We start from the raw sequence: 22,448 nt of genomic DNA, 5'->3' as shown, positions 1-22,448 counted from the left end.
AGAAAAAGAGAGCACCTAAGTATATGGACAACTAGAAAGCAACAAGTATGGGGAAAAGCAAGACTCATCCTAAAACCAACCATCCAATAAATTAAAAACAAATATTCTTACCTGGAGGACCTGGTGGCCCTGGTGGCCCTGGAAAACCTACAAAACAAATGTTGTGAATTCTCAGACAGTGAACATTTGGATTGGTCTCAATGTGCAGATAAGCTGGGCCCCACAGAAAACGTAGGCTACTATCTTTAAAAATCAACATTTACTGGTTTTCTCTACAATTATCCCCCTTCCTATCATGGCAAAATATAATTATTGAACATCCAGAAATGTGCCAGCATATGCAAACTTATCAGAAAGGTGAATTTAACCATGGCATTTATTCATTTGAGTTGATTTCTAATTTAAAATAGCAGAAATATAAAATAAAGCAATATACAATTAGCAAAAGTTACCTTTGGGACCCAGTTCACCTTTTGGACCTGTGAATCCTGGCGGACCTGAATCTCCTTTTTCACCAAATACTATTATGTCTTCTTTATCTCTAACCTAAATTAAAGGGTGAAAAGCAAGATATAGGGAAATTCAAAACTTGAAAAGGTTCCATCTTCAGACCGATTAGAGTGATGGGCTTGAGTTCTAAACACACAGCAGCCTGCTTCAGTTCCATTTAATTCAACCATGTTTAGGATTGTAGCCATAACTGATACGTTGATTGTATATCACATGTTCAACTTTCCTGATATGAGGTTGTCAATGAATCATTTTCAGAACAATTTGGAACAGCTTCAGTTGTTGCCATATAATTAGCAATACATAAATCTTCATTTAAGATGAGAGTTAAGATGTTTTCAATTTTTAGTCATGGTCTAAAAAGTGTGGAAATTGTAACTTAAAGCACCATCCTAACTTCTATGCCATATATGCTGTAAAGACTTTGCACAGTCTCGCGTATTATTTTGCTGGCTTTAGAAATGAGGCTCCATGCTTGGTCTTCCAGCGTGACATTGCACTGTGGAAAAATGGCAGAAATGCAACAAGTGCAGTTTCCCCAATCACTTCCCAGAGATTCCCCTGATGCATTTCTGCCTGATGCATTTCTACAAGGCATACTGCTACAAGGGATGTTTACTACATGCTTACCAGAGGGATGGATACCATAGGAATATGTTACTGCATTTAATAGAATTGGGTTTGTCTTATTTTTCAAATTTAAAAAGATTCTTTTGACTGTTTTTCTCCCACTGAGACTGTGTCAAATATACTAGGCAAGTGGTATGAAAAAGTGACAGTAAAGGAGCTTCTTCATTGTAAATCTTCAGAAGCAGGAGTTGCATATCTCTGTTTTGCTCTGAAATAAAAGTACAATTGTGAATAGTTACTAAATGTTATTATAAATGTGCAAGTCTCCATCCTTATGGTAAACATTCCTCGTACCATTTATGAACAGAAGATTCTGTCTAAAAGGTTATCTTTTACCAATTGTGTTTACTGTAGTTGTTGCTTGCTGAGTTAATGGCACTCATCATATGCTCAGAGGCACATATTACCAAGTTCTTCTTAAATATTGCTGCAACACTAATCGCAGCTTTTGCTGTTGTCACCAGTCTATGCAGGTAGTGGATTGAAATATGGAGGACATAGCCAAATTATGTTTCCATGGTTATGATTTTGTAGGCCAATACAATATCTCAGGCTGGACATCAGATCTCATAGTCCCATGGCATGAACATCAGATGCCATCAAATTTCCTTGGTTTTTATAGTTCATTTTTTGTAGTTCACTCATAACAATCCCTGTAAACTAAAGTATGTATATGTAATCCCTATTGCAGCCTTGCAAGGTAGGAGGCTTTTTGGCTCCTAGACAATATTATGAGACACTGGGAGAAGACAAAAGATGGCCTACCTTTCTTCTTCTTTTTAAGAGGAACTTTAACAAATAAACTTCATTCTCCTTCCCCCACCCCGACCCAAACACACATACTGCCTGGGAGCAGATCAAGGCTTTTTTATATGACTAAAAAGAAATCCACAGTTTTATAATTTACTTCTCCAGCTTTCACCCATCCTGCAATCTAGTCCAGCAAATAATTTTCTATTTACTTTTAGAACCTAGTTTACCTCATTGTGCCTCTCTGAAAAAATACTGCCTCATTACAATAGCATTATAAACAAAACAAAAAAGCATTTGATGTAGAAACCTACTACTTTACAAATATCCTAAGAAGTGAATCCTAAGACAGAGCTGTAATTATGGGTGATTTCAATTACCCTCACATAGACTGGGCAAATTAATGTGCAGGTATTGACAGAGAGGCCAAGTGCCTTAGAACAGTTGGCACAGAACCAACCAGAGAGAAGGTGACCTTGGACTTAATCCTGAGTGGTGCCCAGGATCTGGTGCAAGATTTCAGAGTTGTAAAACCACTGGGGAACAGTGACCATAGTGCAATCCAATTCAGCTTATAGGTGAGTGGAGAACTGCCAAGGAAGTCCGACATATATGCATTGGATTTAGAAGCAGTGGTGGAGCCACCATTGGGCCAACAGGTTCAAAGAACCCAAGCTGCACCCAATCAGCGGCTGCGCCTCGTGGCCCCGACATGCCCCCCGCGTCTGATGTCAGATGCGGGGGTGCTGCTTTAGCTCCCAAGTGGGGGCCATGCAGCCACCGTTCGGGAGTTAAATGGATGCTGCATTAGCGGCACAGCCAGGAGCAGCTCTTCCCTGCCTGTGAACACAGCGCCAGTCCCAGACTAGCTCAAGAAGGGGCTGCGCAGCCCCTTCAGGAGTTAAATGGCCGGCACTGCAAATGCAGCACTGGCCTGACACATGCTCCCGAATGGAGCCGCGGGGCCCCGTTCAGGAGCCAGAACCATCCCCCCTCCCGCATCTGATGTCAGACGCAGGGGTGTGGCTAGCCCCCACATCTGACGTCAGATGCGGTGGCCGGGGTGAGTGGGGCCACCGTCATGGCCAGACATGGGCCGCTGGTGGTCAGGCTCCGTCCCTGCTTAGAAGAGGAAACTTCTCAAAAATGAGGGGACCGGTAAAAAGGAACCTGAAAGGGCAAGTCAGGAGGGTCAAATCACTCCAGAAAGCATGGAACACATTTAAAACCACAATAATAGAAGCTCAGTTGGAATGTATACCAAGAAGGAGGAAAGGTACCACCAAATTCAGGAGGATGCCAATGTAGCTAACAAATATAGTTAGGGAAGCTATAAAAGGGAAGAAGATTTCCTTAAGAAAATAGAGGTCCAGCCCAAATGAACAGAAAACAACATAAACTCTTTGCAAAAGTGTGCATTTGTCTTCTTGGCAGAGGATACTGAGCATGTACACACACCAGAACGGAGCTTCTCAGGCTTGGAGGCTGAAGAACTGGACCAATTTGAGGCTACAAGAGAGGATGTTCTAAACTGTTTTGAAAAATGGCAGGTTGCTTACCTGTAACTTTGGTTCTTCTAGTGGTTATCAGTGCTCTTACACAAATGGGTTTTGCCTGTGCAGAGACCACATCAGAGTTTCTCCGAGCTTGAATTCTCCTCAGCATTTTAGCAGCTGCCCTTCCCCTCTTGGTGCTATGTGCTGGGTTTCCTCCTTCAGTTCCTGAGTCTGTCAACCTAGAGAATCTAGAGTGGGGAGGATGGGTTGACATGTAAGAACACAGATGACCACTAGAAGAACCAAAGTTACAGGGAAGCAACCTGTCGCTCTTTGACTTGGTCTCTGTGCTTTACACGAATGGGCGCATAGCAAGCTACCTGGAGGCAGGAGAGCAAGAGAAGAGCGACTGGAGAATGGTAGTGCTGATGAAAGCATCTCTGCCGGAGTGGACATCCAAGGCGTAATGGTGCATGGACGAACGTGGCAAGGCCCAAGTCGCAGCTTGGCAGATGATGTCCAGTGGAACACTGCAGTCAAAGGTGGTGGAGGCTGCCACCACTCCAGTGGAGTGTGCCTTAATCAAGGAAGATAAGTCTTTTTTGGCCAATTGATAACAGAGAGTAATGTCTCGAACAACCCAACAAGAAAGATCTGTGAGGAGGCTTGCGTACCTTGACTGAGACCTCAGTGGGTCACAAAAAGGGAATTTGACTTTCTGTAGTTTTTAGTGCAATGTACATAGAACGCCAGGGCACTGTGCACATCAAGAGAGTGGAGGCATCTGTGAGTGGGAACCTCTGGGTTCAGGAAAAACACCGGCAAAGTAAGTGGCTGAGAGCAGTGAAAAGTCGAAAAAACCTTTGGGAGGAAGGAGACACCAGACCAGAGCACCACCTTGTCACGGTGGAAGACCAGGTATTGGGGGGGGGGGTCCAAACCTCAGTGCCTGCAATTCACTGACTCACCTAGCTGAGGTGATGGCAAGTAGGGATATGCATGGAACCGGCTGGCCCAGTTGGGTTCAAGCCTGGACCAGACTCGAACCCAACTGGGCCAGTTCGGTCAGGCCCCCCCTCGAACACCCTGGCTCGGTCTGGTCCACGTTCGCGAACGTGTTTTTTTTTTTAAAGAAAAAAAGTTTTTAACCTTATCTCCCTTGAGGGAGTTCCTGGAGGCGGTGGGGTGTGTTTGTGTCCGCGGAGGTTCCCCCTCCCCCTGCCAGCTCTCCCAATGGCCCCCTCTGGCTGGTTCAGCCAGATCTTCAGCTTGTTTTCTGCCTTCTCCCCAGGGTGTGGTGGCCATTTTGGAGGCAGCGCGCCTGAGCAATTGGCTTCTGCATGGCCTGGGCCACACAGAGGCCAATTGCTCAGGCACACGGCCTCCAAAATAGCTGCTGTGCTGAGGGGAGAAGGCTGAAAACTGGCTCAACCAGCCAGAGGGGACCATAAGGAGAGCTGGCAGGGGGAGGGGGAACCTCCAGAGACCCCCACCACCGCTGCCTCCAGGAACTCCCCTGAGGGGGATAAGGTTAAAAAAAAATTTCCCTAAAAACACACACAACAAAAACCCACCAAAAAAGGTCCATAAACCCCTGAACAGTTGGGGGGTGTTCGGTCCGGCGTTGGACCAAACAGGAGGTGGTTCGGTTCGACCCCGAACCATCAAACTGAACCAGTTCACCGTCGAACTGGCTTGACGTCAAGCCGGTTTGCACATCCCTAATGGCAAGGAGAGGCATTCCTGGAAGCTAGGAAGGTAAGTAAACGTTGCCATTTGCAACAGCAGGATTTGAATGTTGCAGGTTTTCTGGATACAGTGAGGACCCTCTGTAGGTTGTGTGCAAAGGACAGAAGATCCTCCACACCATGAGATTTAGTGTGGGTAGGTTGGGATGGAGAAGCTTCCCCACATACTGGGTGAGTAGGTTTGGAAGCAGAGAATCTGAGATGACAGCCCTTTGAGAGCAGGAAAAGATGGGGGGACCATGGACATCTGGGCCACTAGGGGGTGATCAGGACGCAGGCCAGGCCATTTTGCTGTATCTTGTGAAGCATCCTGGAAAGTAGAGGGAAAGGGTGGGGGGAGGTGAGCAAAGAGTCCCCTCCAGCTGAGGGAGAAGGCATTTCCCAGGGAGTGCACACCTCTCCCTGCTCTGGAGCAAAAGTGGCTGCACTGAATATTGAGGAATGAATTTAACAGGTCGATGTCCAGTGTGCCCCATTTGGCAAACAGATCATGGATGACCGAGGGTTTCATCTGCCACTCATATAAATCTGTGCCTGACCTGCTGAAGGCATTGGCTTGGACGTAGGCTGAGCCCTCGATGTCCTGGAGATGGAGGTCTCCTAAGTGGGTTCCCGAACCTTCTTTGGAGGCATCACGACATGTCCTGGCAGTGGAGGATGGAATGGGGACTCTGTGTGGAGACGATGGGGGTCCAACCACCAGGCAAACGAGGCTTGGACCTGAGGGGATATGTTCAGCCAGTGGGTCTGGGCATCGCTCTGGGGATTGAAATGGTGAAGGAACTAATGTTGTAACACGCACGAGAGCAGAGATGTGAGAAAGGGAGTTGTAGAGGCGATATAGCCTAGCAGTGGTTGAATAATCCATGCATGGTGAGTTGCAATGGACCTAAGCAGGGAGGAGATGGCATGGATCCTCTTGGCTGGTAGGTAGACTTCGGCGTGTGTCGAGTGGAAGTCCTGTGAACTCCATGCATCTGGTGGGGTTGAGCATGGACTTCTCATAATTGACTTGAAGGCCAAGACGTTGTAAGAGGTCTATAGTGGTTGCCAGAGAGTCTTGGATCTGTTGAAGAGTGATGCCTATGATGAGCCAGTCATCTAAAAATAGGAAGATTTGGATCCCCTGCTGCTGTAGGAAGGCTACCATTGGGGCCATGCATTTTGGGAAAACCCTCAGGGCAGAAGCCAATCCGAAGAGCAGGGAGCTGAACTGATGTCTGTTGACTCTGAAGCGAAGGTGCTGCCGATGTTGTGGGTGGATGGTAAGGTGGTAGTAGACGTGTGAGGTCTAATGAGTTGAAACACATCCTCTGATGTAGAAGGGGAAGAATTGTTGGTACAGATATCTTATGAAAGCGCTTGTACTGTATGCATTTGTTGAGTTTGCGGAGGTCTAGGATGGTGCCAAGGCTCCCATTGTGTCTGGGGAAGGTGAAATATGGGGAGCAGAATCCTGTAGCTGCTGATTGTAGGACTGGTTCTATGGCTTCCTTCCAACAGATGACTTCTTCCAACAGAAGTGTGGTGGGAATCGTGGTGATGGAAGGTGAGGTAGGGGAATGGATTCCACCATGTAAACAATTCCAGCGTGTAAACAATTCTTATGATGGTGACGACGCATGAATTCATTAAAAAAAAAAAGATGCACTTGTTCAGCAGCTGATTCTGAGCTTTAAAATGCCTGTTCCACCATAAATAGTGCAAAAGGAAAGCTTTGAGAAACCACAGGAGGTCGGTGGCAAGGGAGTTCAATGAAATAACATGATCAAGTTTTCCAAACCCCATACAAGCCTACTGACAACAATATCTTTTTCAATATGAAGTGGCTATTATGGTAATTGCTTTCTAATGACAGAATGGTAGTGGCTGTGCTTTCAGTTCATGCTTCAAATGTTCCAAGGGATGTCAGCTGAGAAGCAATGTATTTTCATACATTTCAATGACAAATGGCATATATGACAGTTCCTGTATCCACTGCCACCACTTATCTTCAATACTCTCCTAAAATATCTATTGTCTTTGATAGTGAGGGAGAATGCTATAGGTATGTGGTGTTCAACAGAGTAAGTTCAAATATTTTTGAAATAAAGAGGATTTCTTGTTTCAAACCAAACCAAACCTGATCCTTTCAAAAAATAAAAATAAAAATAAACAATTCAAACCACAACCAGTTACAGCTTATATCCTTCAGTCTGAGTCCCTTCCTCCCAGTTTCTTTATTAGTTAACCCTAGACTAAACAACATATAAACACATACATGATTCTTAACTACTCAGTGGTTTGCAGGATACATAAAGTTGGCCCCCATTATTCGCGGCTCCAATATTCACAGTTCTGCGTATCCATGGTTGGAAACTACATACCCAACCTCAGTATCTGTGGATTAACGATCTCATGTATCCAAAGTTTTCTACACATAGATCCATTCATATATGGTCGTGTTCTTCCTGCATGTGCTTGTGGGTAGTGAGAGGAGTTTGGAGAAGGATGGAGGAGTGATTTTATGTGTGGTTTTGGAGTGTGTTTTGATGTAAAAATAGAGATTTGAGAGTATCTGGTGCCCTCAGGGAGCCATTGGAAGCCTTTAGGAGCCATTGCTCTAGAGCTTTTGGAGGCTTTTAGTTTCCCCCCTTCCCCCTGTGGAGCCTTTGTAATCCCTTGGAAGCCCTTGGGAGACTTTCTTCAGCCATCCCTGTACAGGTTCTTGGAGGAGCCTTTTGCAGTGTTGTGCAGCCCTGGTTAGATTACAGTACTGTATCACTGTAATAAATTTGATTTTAATTATGAAATTCTATTTTTTAATTTAAAAGTCCAAATAAAATTTTAATCTTGGTAAATTTATTACTGTACAGTATAACTGTAGTTAATTTAAATAGCTATTAAAATTTAATGAGCACCTAAATTCTAAGTACATACTGTACACAAAAAATGGATTGAAAATTGATTTTTAATACTGTATCCATTGAAAATTGATCTCAAGTGTCCATTGGAAATGGATTTTAAACATTGTACTGTGTCCACTGAAAGTTGATTTGTTTGATTAATTGATTGGTTTTAATTATCAGTTACAGTACTGTGGTGTAGGCATGTGCCTGAAACGTTTCGGAGGCCATTATGAAGGCCTCCGAAACGTTTCGGCACTGGGGGCGTTTCGGCGTTTCGTTGCCGATGGGGGGTAGCGCTTTAAGGGCAGGGGAGGGTGTACTCACCCCTCCCGCCGCATTTTCCCCGCCGGTGCGCTGTCATTTGGAAGCCCTTCGGGGCGGCAGCGTTCCTCCCTGCCGCCCCGTTTACCCCGTCGGCCGGATGTCGCGAGCACGCGTGCACCTGTCGTACGTGCTTGCGCACATGGCAGAAAGGCGCGTGTGCACGACGGGCACACACGCACTCGCGACTTCCGGCCACTTCCGGCCGACGGGGCAAACGGGGCGGCAGGAAGGAACGCCACCCCGAGGGGCTTCCAAATGACAGCACGCCGGCGGGGGAAATGCAGCGGGAGGGGTGAGTACACCCTCCCCCGCCCTTAAAGTGCTACCCCCCGTCGGCAACAACGATCTTCGTGCACATCCCTACTGTGATGTACATGTACTGTAATTTATCAATTGTGTGTGTGTGTGGCAAGGGGGGCCGGTTATTTGGCACAATTACTGTGCTGTACTCTACATTACTTTACAAATTTTTACTTCCTCTACACTCAAAATGAGCAAGCACACAGCAGAGAGCTCTGATGAAGGGAGTGGCAAGAGATCACACAAAGTGTTGCCCTTAAATGAAAAGGTGAAGCTGCTGGACATTTTGGCTCATGGAGACAGTGTGGCTTCCATTGCACACCATTATGGCATCAATGAGTCCACTGTCCACTCCATCCAGGAAAGCAAAGCCAGTATCCGTGGGAATGTGGTGTCCAGCACGTCTCAGATTCTCAAAGTGGTGTTCCATCCATGCGATCCCCACATGGAATAAAGGAGAAGACCCTCAGCTTGTCAATGGAGGATAAAACCCAGAGGAACATGCCACTGAGTGGACCAGTAATCTGCGAGAAAGCACAGTGGCTTTACAGGTAGTTTGCAGCAGAAGGTGGACAAGTGGTGAAAGCATCCAAAGGCACTGAGTGCGGTTTCCAGGCGAGCAAGGGCTGGTTCGAAAAATTCAAGTACTGCTACAGTCTCCACAACATCAAGCTGGCAGGGGAAGTGGCATTGGTGGACCACTAATATCCAGCGGCATTCCAGTGGCTGACTGAGCCCAGGAGGTATAGGCCAGAAGATCTTCAATACTGATGAGATGGGCCTGTTCTGGAAGCTCTTGTCATCCCACTCCATCAGCAAAGAAGAAAAAACTGCTCTGGTTTTCAAGGCAGCCAAGGACCGCTTCACTCTGCTGGTGTGTGGCAATGCTGCAGGGGACTGCGTGATCAAGCCTATGCTCCTGTAGTGAGCACAGAACCCTCGTGCCCTGAAAGGGAAGAATAAAAGCCAGCTTCCTATCTTCTGGAGAGGCAACAGGAGAGCATGCATGACCACAGCAGTTTTCTCTGACTGTGTGAACAACTGCTTCCTGCATGAGGTGCAGAGATATCTGGCCTCCAAGAACCTGGCCTTCAGAGTCCTCTTGCTGCTTGACAATGCCCCTGGCCATCCTGAAGCCCTGCAGTTTGCACACCTAACGTGGGAGATCGCCTCCTTGCTGCCCAACACCGCCTCATTAATATAACCAATGGACCAAGGTCTGATCGCAACCTTCAAGTTCTACTACACTTGCTGCACCTTCAGGAGGCTGCTGGATCTCATGGAAACTGATCCCTCTCTGTCGGTCAGCGATTGCTGGAGGAGCTACAGTTTCGTGGATTGCATTGAGAACATCATGGCATCCCTTGCAGCTATCAAGCCCCATACACATGGAACTTAGTGTGGAAGAAGTTGTGGCCTGGGGCAGTCACCTCTTCATCTACTGCAGCCATTCCCACTGTAGCCGATGAGGTACAGTGGATCACCAACCTTGGTGGAGAAGGCCTGGAAGACATCAGCCATATGATGTGGAGGAACTCTTCCAATCCTATCAGGAGGAGCTCACAGAGCAAGAATTGGAGGAGATCATCCAGGCAGCTATTGAGAGTGAGGGAGAAGAGGAGAAAGAGGAAGAGAAGCTTCCTTCACCACCAAGGGGCTCTCTGAGATCCCGCAGCTGTGGGGACTGCCTTGGCGGAAAAAGTGTATTAACTTGATTCCCTGACGGAGCGCAGCATCAAGTTCAAAAAGCAACTGGAGGCTGCTCTGCAAGCCTATGAGGACACCTACCAGGCTCTGCAAAGCAAGACCAAGCAAAGCACCATCACCAGCTACTTTGAGAAGGTAGCTACACCCACCCCCAGAGTTGTGGAGTGGCTGTCATCACCAGAAAGCTACATCTGCACTTTCTACAGGTTCAAGGAGGAAGATGAAGATGAGGAGGATGTGTGAGCACTGCAAGATATTCCCCTCAGGGGATGAAGCCGCTCTGGGAAGAGCAGAAGGTTTCAAGTTCCCTCCCTGGCAGCATCTCCAAGATAGGGCTGAGAGAGATGCCTGCCTGCAACCTTGGAGAAGCCGCTGCCAGTCTGTGAAGACAATACTGAGCTAGATAGACCAATGGTCTGACTCAGTATATGGCAGCTTCCTATGTTCCGATGATGATGATGATGATGATGTTGATGACGACGACGACAATGGAGGCAGCAAGTCTGCCTCTGTAGGGCCTGCTTTTGCTATGTGATCTCTGCTCCTAGCAGAAAACTAGGGATAGAGTGCCACTAACTCCAACAGTGGAGTGAAGGAACTCCACTGCTTTTTCAGTTTGATTTTTGCTGCTGCAGGCCAGAGACTAGAGAGATGGAGTGCTAGTAACTCCAGCAGTGGAGTGAAGAAACTTCCCCATGTGCACTGATACCAATTCTGTAATGCCTCTTTGGCCAACCTACCAGCCAGGGATTGGTGCTGCTAAATGTTGGACTTCAGCTGTGGGATGGGGAAACTTCACTATTAAAAGACAAATTAATGGAAGGCAGGGCTATCAATAGCTACTAGTCTTGTGACTATGGCTACCTCCAGCTTTAGAGGCACAATGCCTCTCAATACCAATTGCAGGGGAGCAACAACAAGAGAGAGGGCATGCTCTCATCACTTGCCTGTGGGCTCCCAGAGGCATCTGTTGGACCACTGTGTGGAACAGGTTGCTGGACTAAATAGGCCTTGGGCCTGTTCTTATGATTATGCATTACTGGAGGAGCTAGGGACAATTGCTGGAGCACCTGGAGAGTAGCAGAGAGGAGAGCTGGTCTTGTAGTAGCAAGCATGAAATGTCTCCTTAGCTAAGCAGGGTCCACCGTGGAAGACTAGAAGTGTCAGCACTGTAAGATATTCCCCTTGGGGGATGGAGCCGCTCTGGGAAGGGCAGAAGGTCCCAAGTTCCCTCCCTGGCTTCTCCAAGATAGTGGGGCTTGCAACCTTGGAGAAGTCGCTGCCAGTCTGTGAAGACAATACTGAGCTAGATGGACCTATGGTCTGACTTAGTATATGGCAGCTTCCTATGCTATGAGAGCTGAGGTGGCCAAAGTACAGTGCTGCATTCCATCTTTATTTCTGCTATTTTCCTGGGGTTTTTGGTCATTTTCCAGGGCTCTGGAACTCGAAATTGCTATAGGCTCAAGGTCTCGTTATTCGCAGTTGAGTTATCCATAGTTGTAGGCAGGAACGGAACCCCCATGAATAACGAGGGCCACCTGTATAAGAAATTCTCAAATTCAGATCACATTGAAAAGAGGAATCATCTCAACTGAATCAAAATCCTCATATATAATTTTTAACTATGTCCTATGATTTTCACATCAAGTTATACTTTAATTTACTCATAATGTTTTATACTTACTATTCCTGGAGGTCCTGCAGGACCTGGTACACCCTTATCTCCCTGAAAAAAGAAGCAATTTACATTTTAATACTGACAAAAGAAAAATATTCTTATTGTAAATGGAAACAAATCAGTCATCATGCATGAGGGCCAGGAAGTCAAGATGCATGCCTGCCATAACTTACGACAGCAATGCATATCAGCCCCCTTCCATTTTGCACACATAGAAATCCCACATTTTCCTCCAATGTGTATCTGGGCCACACACTAAATCAGGGGTTCTTAAATATTACCCATGGATCCCCTTCCTATTTACATAATATATTTTTCATGACTGAAGGTCTATGAAACTTTAGTGGGATTCCAGAAACTAGGGATTTGCACGAATCGTTTTGGCAGGGCACGGAACGGTAAATTTAAGCATGAGTACAGCTGGTCCTTACTTGTTCCTCCTCTGCCCCCCATTGGTGCGGCGCTGCACTGCTCAGAAGTCAGTGCGTGCCTGCCGGCAGTGCAGCAGCGGGACACACATGGCATGTGAAGTGGCCATATGCATCCTGGCGCTGCATTGCAGGCAGGTAGATGCAGACTTCTGAGCAGCACAGCGCCGCACCAGGAAATGTGATGGGGGGCAGAGGAGGAACAAGTAAGGACCAGCTGTACTCATGCTTAAAGGTACTGCTCCGCTCCCCGCCCCGCCAAATCGATTTGTGCGCATCCCTACCAGAAATGGAACAGGGGAAGTAGAGCAGAAAATTACAGAGAAGCAGCTCTGGGTCCTTTTCATATGGCTGAGAAAGGCTGGGAAAAGTAGAGCTTGTTACACTCTGGTGTCTCTTGTCAATAGTGAAGGTATAATTTAAATTCAATTATACAATTTAATACATAACGTATTTTATTATAAACAATGTTTGGGGGGAGCTACTTTTAGTTATACATTTATTTTTCCACAGCCCACTCCCTAGATCTGCCCCAGGTACCCCCGGCTAAGAACCCCTGCACTACGTTATGGCTAATGACATCTCAAGGTCATTCAATTGACTGTTTCGAGTAGGAGTGGGGAGGGCGGGGGAGGGGGAAGGCAAGACACAAGCTACCTTCCCTCACGAGATCCTCGCAGCTGTGGGATTACTCATGCCGCCTGCCCACACAACCACCATGCGAACGAACCACAAGTGGAGAGTGGGAGGGGGTCAATCCGGCTGTGACCTCCTGCATCTCATAATGCACTGCTCTGGGGGATTTCCCCACTGCCGGGTGCTCCTGCTGCCCAGCTTTATGGACAGGCAGCACAAGCGTCCACATGAAAGGAGCAGGGGGGGATCCGGGTGAACCCAGATCGGCAGTTCCTTGGCGGCAGCAGCTTCATAAAAAGGATTAACTTCACTTTCTGCTGCTATTCCTGCTCTTTCCTAGAAGGGGGAGCAGCAGCAGCAGCAGCAGCCTGATTTTTTTCTCCTGAGGTCTTGTGCTCCTCCTCTACTCTGGCCCGCCTCTGAATGTACTGCAGTTTGCCACCAGGACAATGGAGTTGCTGGCTGTTTGCCACTCAGAAGCCCACCTAAAGTGCAAGCAACGCTGAGTTTCACAGTGCTAACACAGTGCTAACTGTGAAACTCAGTTAGCACTGACCCTCAACCCCACCCCCCCAGCAGATAACTACATCCTATCAGACTCAGAATGCTCAACCTGGAATAGAGGCTTGTCTCCTCCCCAGGAAAGTAAAACATACAAACCCCAACTCTTATCCGTTTGTTTTGTGTGAGTGAGAGAGAGATTGAGAGAGAGAGAGAGAGATTAAGCAACCAACCCCTTGCTTAAGCCACTGTATTCCTCTTCCAACCCACCCCCGCGTGAGTGTGTATACATACACCTGAGAGAAGTAATGTCAATTTGTGTGCATGTGTTTCTTCTTCGTGTTTGTGTGAGAGAGTTTTACACTAAAAATAAATAAATCATTTTTGGTTCTAATACAAACTTGTACTAACCCGGGGTGTTTCTAATGCATTTCTACAATTGGAAGCAGGCTGGATTTGGGTGGAGGCAGGTGTTTGGCTGGTAATATTTGAATATTGGCTGAAGTTGATTTTTCAGCCAGTAGGACTAGCACCCTTAGTGTTGAATGAGTGTTGAATGATATATATAGGTCTAGGTGGAAATACTATGTGGAGAACGGGTTGAACTACTATGGCTTCTCCAGCAATGCTTTGGTTGTCTTGGGCTATGGGAGAGCGAGATCATGTCTGCACCAACCCATTATGGATATGGAGAAACAGATGGACAGGAGCCAGACAAGGGTTGACACTTATTTAGGTAACCATATATCACTGTCTGGCCCAGGAAGATACCTTAATAAAATATTAGTACCTAGTTTCCAGAGGGCTTAGAAACAGCTGTCTGGGAGGGGAGATACTGTAAGATCCCCTATAAGGAGCGTGTCTGCCCTTGTGGTTCTGGGGAAGTTGAGTCAAAGGCCCATGTTATCTTGAATTGTCAGTTTTTTTGAACTTTGCAGGAGAGATATATAAGTCCTTTTTAAACAACATACCCCAGTTATTCTGAGCAGTTCTATTTGGAATTACTTTTAACAGACCATTGGGATATAGTATCTTATGACGAGGCGAAGAATTGTTTTCTGGCTAACAAGTCTAGGATAAGAAATGTTGAGAAGCGAGATATGGGGTTGGATTGAATTAAATTATAGATTATTATAATGCATGGAGCCTTCTGTTTTATGTAATGGATGAACTCAGGCGTTACGGCTCTGTTTTATGTTTTAACAATTTATTACTTATTTGACCAAGTTTGCTTTTATGTAAAGTTTTTGTACTTTGTGTTTTGCTGGTCAAATGACCGTAACAATAAAGATTTGATTTGAATTTGTAAGAAAAACCCTCTCCATCCCAACAATATATCTTCTTGAAGGAAATTAGGCAGTTCAAATGTATTAAAAACTTTTAAAAGAATGAGAAAAAGAAATGCTCTAACAAAATGGATCTGTTTTTGTTTATACCTTTTGTTCCTGAAGATACTAAACTCCTTATAGCTTTAATCTGGTCTCTGTATGTGGGTCTCTCTCTCTCTCCACACACACACACACACACACACACACACACACACACACACACACACACACCCCATTACATATATTTATATGCTGCTTTTTTAGCAACAAAGATGGCTTAAATAGAAAAAATGTGAGAAAATTGAACTTTCTCAACACGTTTCCCCTTATAATCATTGCTATTTTATTTTGCTTTGTGCTAAAAATAGTAGCTCATATATAAATAACACATATTATCTTTTTAATAAGCTTGTAATGGATTAAAAAGAGCCCCTGGTGGCGCAGTGGTAAAAACTGCCGCCCTGTAACCAGAAGGTTACAAGTTCGATCCTGACCAGGGGCTCAAGGTTGACTCAGCCTTCCATCCTTCCGAGGTCGGTAAAATGAGTACCCAGAATGTTGGGGGCAATATGCTAAATCATAGTAAACCGCTTAGAGAGCTCCGGCTATAAAGCGGTATATAAATGTAAGTGCTATTGCTATTGCTATTGCTAAAATAACCGAACTTTTTGAAAGTAGCTTCACATATTGCTAAAATGAACATTAAGCCTCCTCCACCACCAAAAATCTATTTTTATACACTTGCTTCAAAATAAGTCTTTGCAAATCAGATCACAAGAAACTCATTTTAAAAACTCTCTTGCCAATGAAATGCGTGGTTGTCTTTAAATCCTAAGATATTGGAGTAACCATATACGACATTCTGCTGTTCTGTTTGAAGTCAGATTGGTGGCCTTTCCTTCTGTAGTGTATAGACAAACACTATACACGCTATATACACTGTAGTGTATAGATATACACTATAGGTTATGCTTTCTGCTTAAACAAAATGCGAACTGGGCTGCTTGCTGCTGTGATAGGGGTAAAAGAGCTGCTTGAGTTTGTTTCTGAGTTTACATGTTGAGGATTAGAGTGCATGTGGCTAAAAGTCAATATAAATATGTATATGTCATAGACACATATATTTTATTATGTCACATATCCTGTTCTTCCTCCAAAGAGTTCAGGGTAGTGTACATGATCTTCCTCCCCACTTCTATCCTCACAACAATACTGTGAGGCAGGTTTGGAGGAGAGAGAGAGAGAGAGAGAGCACGAGAAAGTCACTCATCTAAAGTCCTGGGCACTTTCCAGACTAGACCCTACAACGGGGTCAGGACGTATCTCAGAATTGTGCTTCCACACTTCCTGCGTCGTGGCACCTCAGTCCCTACGTGGACAGCAGGGTGCCATTCACATTTGCAATGCCTTGTTGTGAATTGAGTCGCTGTGATATAGAGCAAGGACGTCGTATATCCGGCGTGAAAAAGTTGCTGGGTTTTTTGGGGGGGGGTGTTAGTTGCTGCAAGACTGCTCCCCCTGCTGTTTACGATCCAAATGCGACTTGCCCGAACGGAGGCATTTTGCTGCTGCTGAGCAGCTAGTCTGGAGAGCGCCCTGCAGCGGGTTTCATGGCTGATTGGGGAATGCTGGGTCCCCTCAGTCCTAGTCTTAACACTCTAATCACATCACCACACTGGTTCTAAAACAGTGTGTGGGGATTGACTGCTGGAGAAAAGGGGGATTAATTCTTAGCGGTGAAGTAAACTAGTGGGGAGGAGAATGTTGGATACCTTTAGAAAGCATGAAAGGGTTTAATTATCAAAATGTGGGGAGGCTGTGGGCCCTGGGCAGGCCCTGTTGGCCCAAACCCTAGATCTTTTAAGTACTGAGCAAAACCTCTCTACGGAAGAGAGGAAGAGGGGAGAGTGGCAGGATTATGTGAGTGTGCCCTTCTACATGACTTTCAGCCTGAGTAAAAAACCTGGGCTACATGGTTGAACAGCATGGGATTGCTCTTGGGTAGGGCTGGTCACGTGAATGACCTTTTTGTTAATGATCTCACAAGGCTTAGCAGTACAGTTCAGAGGATGGACCATTACTACTACTAAGTGGGAGACAACACATGAAGGGGAGAGAAATAGGGGCAGGGTAAAGCAGGGATATGAAAGCAGGGAAAGAATATGCAATTATTTCAGATACATGCTTAGTTACATTAAAGTATGGGGACCACGGGGATGGTAGAAAAGGTGTAGTGTCATGCGACCAGAGTGAGAAGCACTAACACAACTGCCAACTCTACAACAAATCAACAACTTTGATTTTAATTGTTAATTTGTTTTAATTGTTTTTATCATGTTGTGAACCGCCCTGAGCCATTTTGGAAGGGCAGTATATAAATCTAATAAACAAACAAACAAACAAACTCTAACCATATTGCAAACACGGATCATCATATATTGCCCTTTAACTCTACAAAAGCCATATTATTTGTCAGAATAGAGCCAAAGTTCTAGACTGACCCCAAAATCTGTGGTGGTTGAGTTGTGTCAGTGTAGTGAAGCTGTCATTAGAATAGCTGCATCCAAGGAGGTTTCAGTGCTCAGCATTTTTTCCATATAAAAAGCATAAATTAGAGATAGAGTAACTTATCTAAATATTCAGTGTGTATTAGACTCATTTCATACAATGGGCATTAGATTAGAAGGGACCTTGGAAGGGGCCCAACGTCCCTTCCAGTTCTAACATTCTATTATCCTATAGCATTTTGCAAGCTAAAGAAGTTTACATTTTCAATGTTATTTAATTACCTTGAGGCCATCTGGGCCAGGTAGTCCTGGAAATCCTGGCTGGCCAGTTTCTCCCTACATGTAGCACAGGGGGGAAAAAAATCCAAACTGATGTAAGAATAGGTGTTATAGATTTGTACTCTAAAATTACCAGAGATAAGATTTAAAAATATGTAAAAATAATATATATTGAGGAGAAAATGAGATACATACACTACTTCCCCTTTCTCCAGGCTCTCCAGCCTTCCCAGGTCTTCCCTGTAAGATAAGAGGTTTAATTTATTTGATCAAGACAAAAATTCCTGTATCCCTTATGTAAAATGTTGAGACTACAAAACTAGTGCAAGTTCTCCAAGGGGAGTGAGGCGGGAGGGGTAAGAGCACCCTCCCCCACCCTTAAAGTTATCCTGCCTTCGGACCGGCAGTTCCGTGCACATCCCTAGTGTGTGTGTGAGTGTGCATGAGTGTGAATCCTTGTGTGAATGTGGTTCTAAATGAGGGTGGTTAAGGAGAACATATTGTCTTCTACATATATTGAAAACATATTGTCCTTTGTTTTTCTTAAAAAAAAAATAAAATTCCATCAATACTGTTGTACTGTACTGATTTGGTATTGTTCTAGGGACACCTCAACAGTGTAGCTTGTGGTGATGTCATCCACAATTCAAGATGGTGGATGTGTGAAAGTTTGAAGCGCAAGTCGGCTAACTTGGAACCACCTAACCGATTTGAACCAAATTTGCTACAGCTATAGGGTCACATGGCGACACCTCAATGGCATAGTTTGTAATGATGTCATCCACTCTAGTTCAAGATGGTAGACATGCGAACATTTGTGGTGCAAGTGGGCTAACTTGTGGGCCACCTAACCAATTTGAACCAAATTTGGTACAGTTGTAGGGACACATAGGGACAACTCAATGGTGCAGTTTGTGATGATGCAATCCACCCAACTCAAGATGGTGGATGTTTGAATGTTTGAGGTGGAAGTTGGTAATTGGCAATTAAGACTATAGTGAAAGGAAAGTAGGCAGATTAGTTCTTACTTCTTGTTTCTTAAGATTCACAATGAAACTATTCTGAAATTATTTATGCTGTGGATTGTCATTCTTTATTCTAAAATCATGAGCTGTTATCTAGCTTAACTTATGAAAATCCATAAGTTTTGGAAGAAACCTAGGCATCCTGCTATAGTTGCAATCTCATAGTATCTTCATAAAGCAAAGAATCCAGAGTTGTTTGTAGAACTTGGATCAATGACTGCATCTGATACACAACCTGATGCAGTGCTGGCATTGCTGGGTAAACAATTCACAAAGAGCTTATAAAGACTTTATTGAATCTGAACTAACAGCAGCAAAGATGGAAATTGTGTTTTACTGGAAAAGTGAAGCACTCCTTGATCTTGACCATGGGTATACTAGACTCTGGAAATTGGCACTGATGGAGAAATTAAAACAGTCACAAGTCTCTTCTGGAGTTTCTTGATCAGACATTTTCATTATTCACTGGTTCCCATTGATCAGTTATGCCAATAATCATCAAGATGTTTGCCATGGTAATCATACATTTTGGAAATATGTCTTTACAGCATGATAATCCTGTATTGTGTGTATTTTCTGCCATTATTTTTGTGAATTGTATTTGCTTAAAGTCAAACAAACTGTAAGTTAAAAAAACGTTATGCTGATATACAGTATATGCTGGTAGAGATATTTATCAGTAGGATTCCATTCAGTCTAGTTGAATTCATGCTCTCATAGAAGTTGTATCCCTTCACTTGATCAATTCACAGTTGGTTGGGTGTTATGCAACTCTTTTAGCCCCCAAAAGGCTGCCTGCCCCCCAAACTATGAATTGATAATTTTATTCTCCAATCCTTTAAGTGATATACAGGTCTGCTCCAACACCCAGTGAAAGTAATAGGAAGCTCCAGTCAAGAAATGGCTGCATTTGTGCTTTGGACAGGTGTCCTGGAATGATGATGTACTATTTCTTTAAGAAACAAATCTTACCAATGGAATTCTTGGAGTGCAAATCTTGTTTCCGTAAACACATTCCATTTTACTTTTAGTTCAGATTGCTACCATCTTCAATAGTGTCTGAATAAGGAAAAGCATATTTATAATAAGATGTATATATACATACCAATGAACCAGGGTTCCCAGGTTCACCTTTCTCCCCTTTGCTGCTTAAGCCTGGTGCTCCCTAGAAAAAACAACAACCAGTTCTTCTATGTTACTATATTCTGTGGCACAACTTTTTAAAAATCTCATTTCAAGTCACTTAGAATTAATTCCTCAATATATATTCACGACCACCATTTCTGAAAACAATCAGTATACTAATCTGATTAATACTTACTGAGAAGCCATAGTCACCCTTTTCACCAGGATCACCCTATTAGAATAAGAAGTGCAGGAGATGAACATAGAAAAGCATAAATTAGACCAGTGTTTCCTAATCTTTTTTTTTTAAGATTGAGGCACCCTAAAATAAATAAATAAATAAATAAATAAAGAAAGAAAGATTGGGACACCCTACCTTCACCAGCACGTGCGCGCGCGCGCGCACACACACACACACACTCTTTTGCTCCCACCCACCCCCCACACACCACTTTTGGGTTTTTTTGGCAGCAAAGCCACCACACTTAAAAAAATAATTATTTTGTACTGGGAGCATAAGCTCCCCACTTTTGGAGGCTACTCACTCCCCTTATGTACCAGGAATGGCAGGTTCTTCTCAGCACATCATTAGATTATCTTTCCCCTGCCGCTTTATACGTGACTGGGGCAGATGCATGAACAAATGCATGTCTAGTTTGGCCTTCTACACACTGTAACCTCCCCTCATGCAGGCCATGTAACGAAGGCAGTGGATCAAAGAAGTCATCCACCAACAAATGACCCAGGCAGTAATTTACTACAAAAAGAAATCAAAGAACAAAGTGACTGTTTATTTATAGTTCTATTTTATCCTCATCAGAAGTTATAGGTTTTGGAAACAAAGCCATTAAAAGACAGAGAAATAAAATGCCCTCTTACTTTCTCTCCGCGTACGAGTATGGTCCCTTTCTCTTTCTCATGCGGAACAAGTCCTGGGGGACCTGGGGGTCCCATGACTCCCCGTTCACCCTACAGATGCCCAAAATAAATACAGATAAAATCAAATATGCAGACAAACATCATTGTTATCTACTTGATCAGAAAGCAGCTACTGAGGAAAAATATAATAAAAGTCTTCAATTCAGGAAAAAAAATCCAAGTTAATTCTTATCAGGCAAATACTAATAATGCTGGGAAGTAAGTCTAAAAGCGCATTGTCTCAGAAGATACCACTGCGGCTTATTGTGATTAGAGGGAATTTGATTTATTAAAATAGTGGTAATGAGTTCTTCAATAAAAATAAACAAATAATTTCTGAATACAAAAACCAATTTATTATTTTCCTCCTTGCTCTAACGAAGCACACCAGCATCCCTGAAAGAAGACCTACAAAATAAATAAATAAAACCATATCCTGCAAATCTGTCAGGATTCTGCTCCACCTGACGCAGCAGACTTATCTGGCTCCAGCTAAAGTGGAGCAGTGAGGGGCCTCCCTCCTCTCCAAGGCTAAGCAGTGGAGGTGCAGCAGGCTGGCACCACACTCTCATCAATTCCTCATGAGGAGCGGGAGGGATGAGGCTTCTCCCCTCCCTGGGGAGCTAGCATAGCAACAGAGCTACGGCAGGACAGTGCCACACTGCAGAGCAGTGCTGGGGTTAGGCCAGCAACAGGAGAAAGGTGGGGGAACACCAACCAGGTGGCAGGACCACAGAGAGAGGAGGTGATGGCAGGCGGATCTGTCATACCTGCTCAAGGCTATTTAGGGAGAAGCAGGCCACTGAGGAGGCAGGCTGGCCCGGAGGGTGTGCTGAGGTCCGACGGGGAGAGACTCAGCCCCAGACAGCCTGGTAGGTGGTCCCAGTGGTGATTTAACTCCAGATTTAACACAGATTTAACTGTGTGTGTGATTTAACACACACACATATTCTGAGGCCTTGGAGAAGCCGCAGGATGAGAAATATGCTCTGCTTTGGAGATGGTGCCCAGCAGAGATCGACACAATATATTTTTTAACATTTTCATTTTTTAATCAATCGTTTCCACTGGAGCAAACAAGTGCTCGGGCAAACCCTGCACAAATATATGGAACCTGCCCCAACACACACACACACATACCCCTCAGTAGCTGGAAGGAATTGTTTTGTGCTAATTTTGTTTTAATATTTAAACAAAACACAACAACCCCATAATACAAATCCAGAAGAACCACAGACATTATCAGTATTATTGGTTCAGGTTAACATTTCTGATAATTCAGAATCCCAAAATCTGGGGAGAAATTTGGCAAAGCAGGAATTTGTAAGCATCCCTACTCACAACTGTGTGAATCTTCTCTATATATAATTCTCTAAGGAATGCCTGTGGCTAATCCTGTGTGTGGCAGCTCTCGTGAAAGCTTGCGAGCAGAAGCACCTGATTGGGCAGTGGTGATTCCATATGCAGAAAGGGAGAAGGAGCCTATGAGAGCAGAAGTACCATGATGATTGGGCAGTGAGGATTCCATATGCAGATAGGGAGAAGGAGCCTGTGATGGTTAAGGTCAGAATGCAACTGTTACTGGTTGGAAGATGTTCTTGATTGTAGAGAAGGGGGGAGGGGTATATATATATATATATATATATATATATATATATATATATATA

General features: G+C 44.5%; 1 protein-coding gene across 4 annotated transcripts in view; it reads right to left on the bottom strand.

Annotated features, from left to right (window-relative positions):
* Positions 1 to 22,448, bottom strand: part of COL4A1 (collagen type IV alpha 1 chain) — a 214,336-nt gene that overhangs the window by 89,650 nt on the left and 102,238 nt on the right. For all 4 annotated transcript variants that reach the window (XR_008313135.1, XR_008313136.1, XM_053283868.1 and 1 more), the window contains 8 exons: positions 20,743 to 20,832; positions 20,060 to 20,095; positions 19,844 to 19,903; positions 17,909 to 17,953; positions 17,717 to 17,770; positions 12,041 to 12,082; positions 453 to 546; positions 112 to 147 (listed from right to left, as the gene is read on the bottom strand). Coding sequence is in view for 2 of the 4 variants with exons in the window: in XM_053283868.1 (XP_053139843.1) it covers positions 112 to 147; positions 453 to 546; positions 12,041 to 12,082; positions 17,717 to 17,770; positions 17,909 to 17,953; positions 19,844 to 19,903; positions 20,060 to 20,095; positions 20,743 to 20,832 (457 nt within the window). In the remaining 2 variants the exon portion in view is untranslated. The remainder of the gene's footprint in view (positions 1 to 111; positions 148 to 452; positions 547 to 12,040; positions 12,083 to 17,716; positions 17,771 to 17,908; positions 17,954 to 19,843; positions 19,904 to 20,059; positions 20,096 to 20,742; positions 20,833 to 22,448) is intronic.

This window comes from Hemicordylus capensis, chromosome 1 (genome assembly GCF_027244095.1).
Source record: "Hemicordylus capensis ecotype Gifberg chromosome 1, rHemCap1.1.pri, whole genome shotgun sequence".
Taxonomy (NCBI): Eukaryota; Metazoa; Chordata; class Lepidosauria; order Squamata; family Cordylidae; genus Hemicordylus; species Hemicordylus capensis.
The sequence above is the reverse complement of the archived record's forward strand: the minus strand, read 5'-3'. Positions and strand labels throughout refer to the sequence as shown.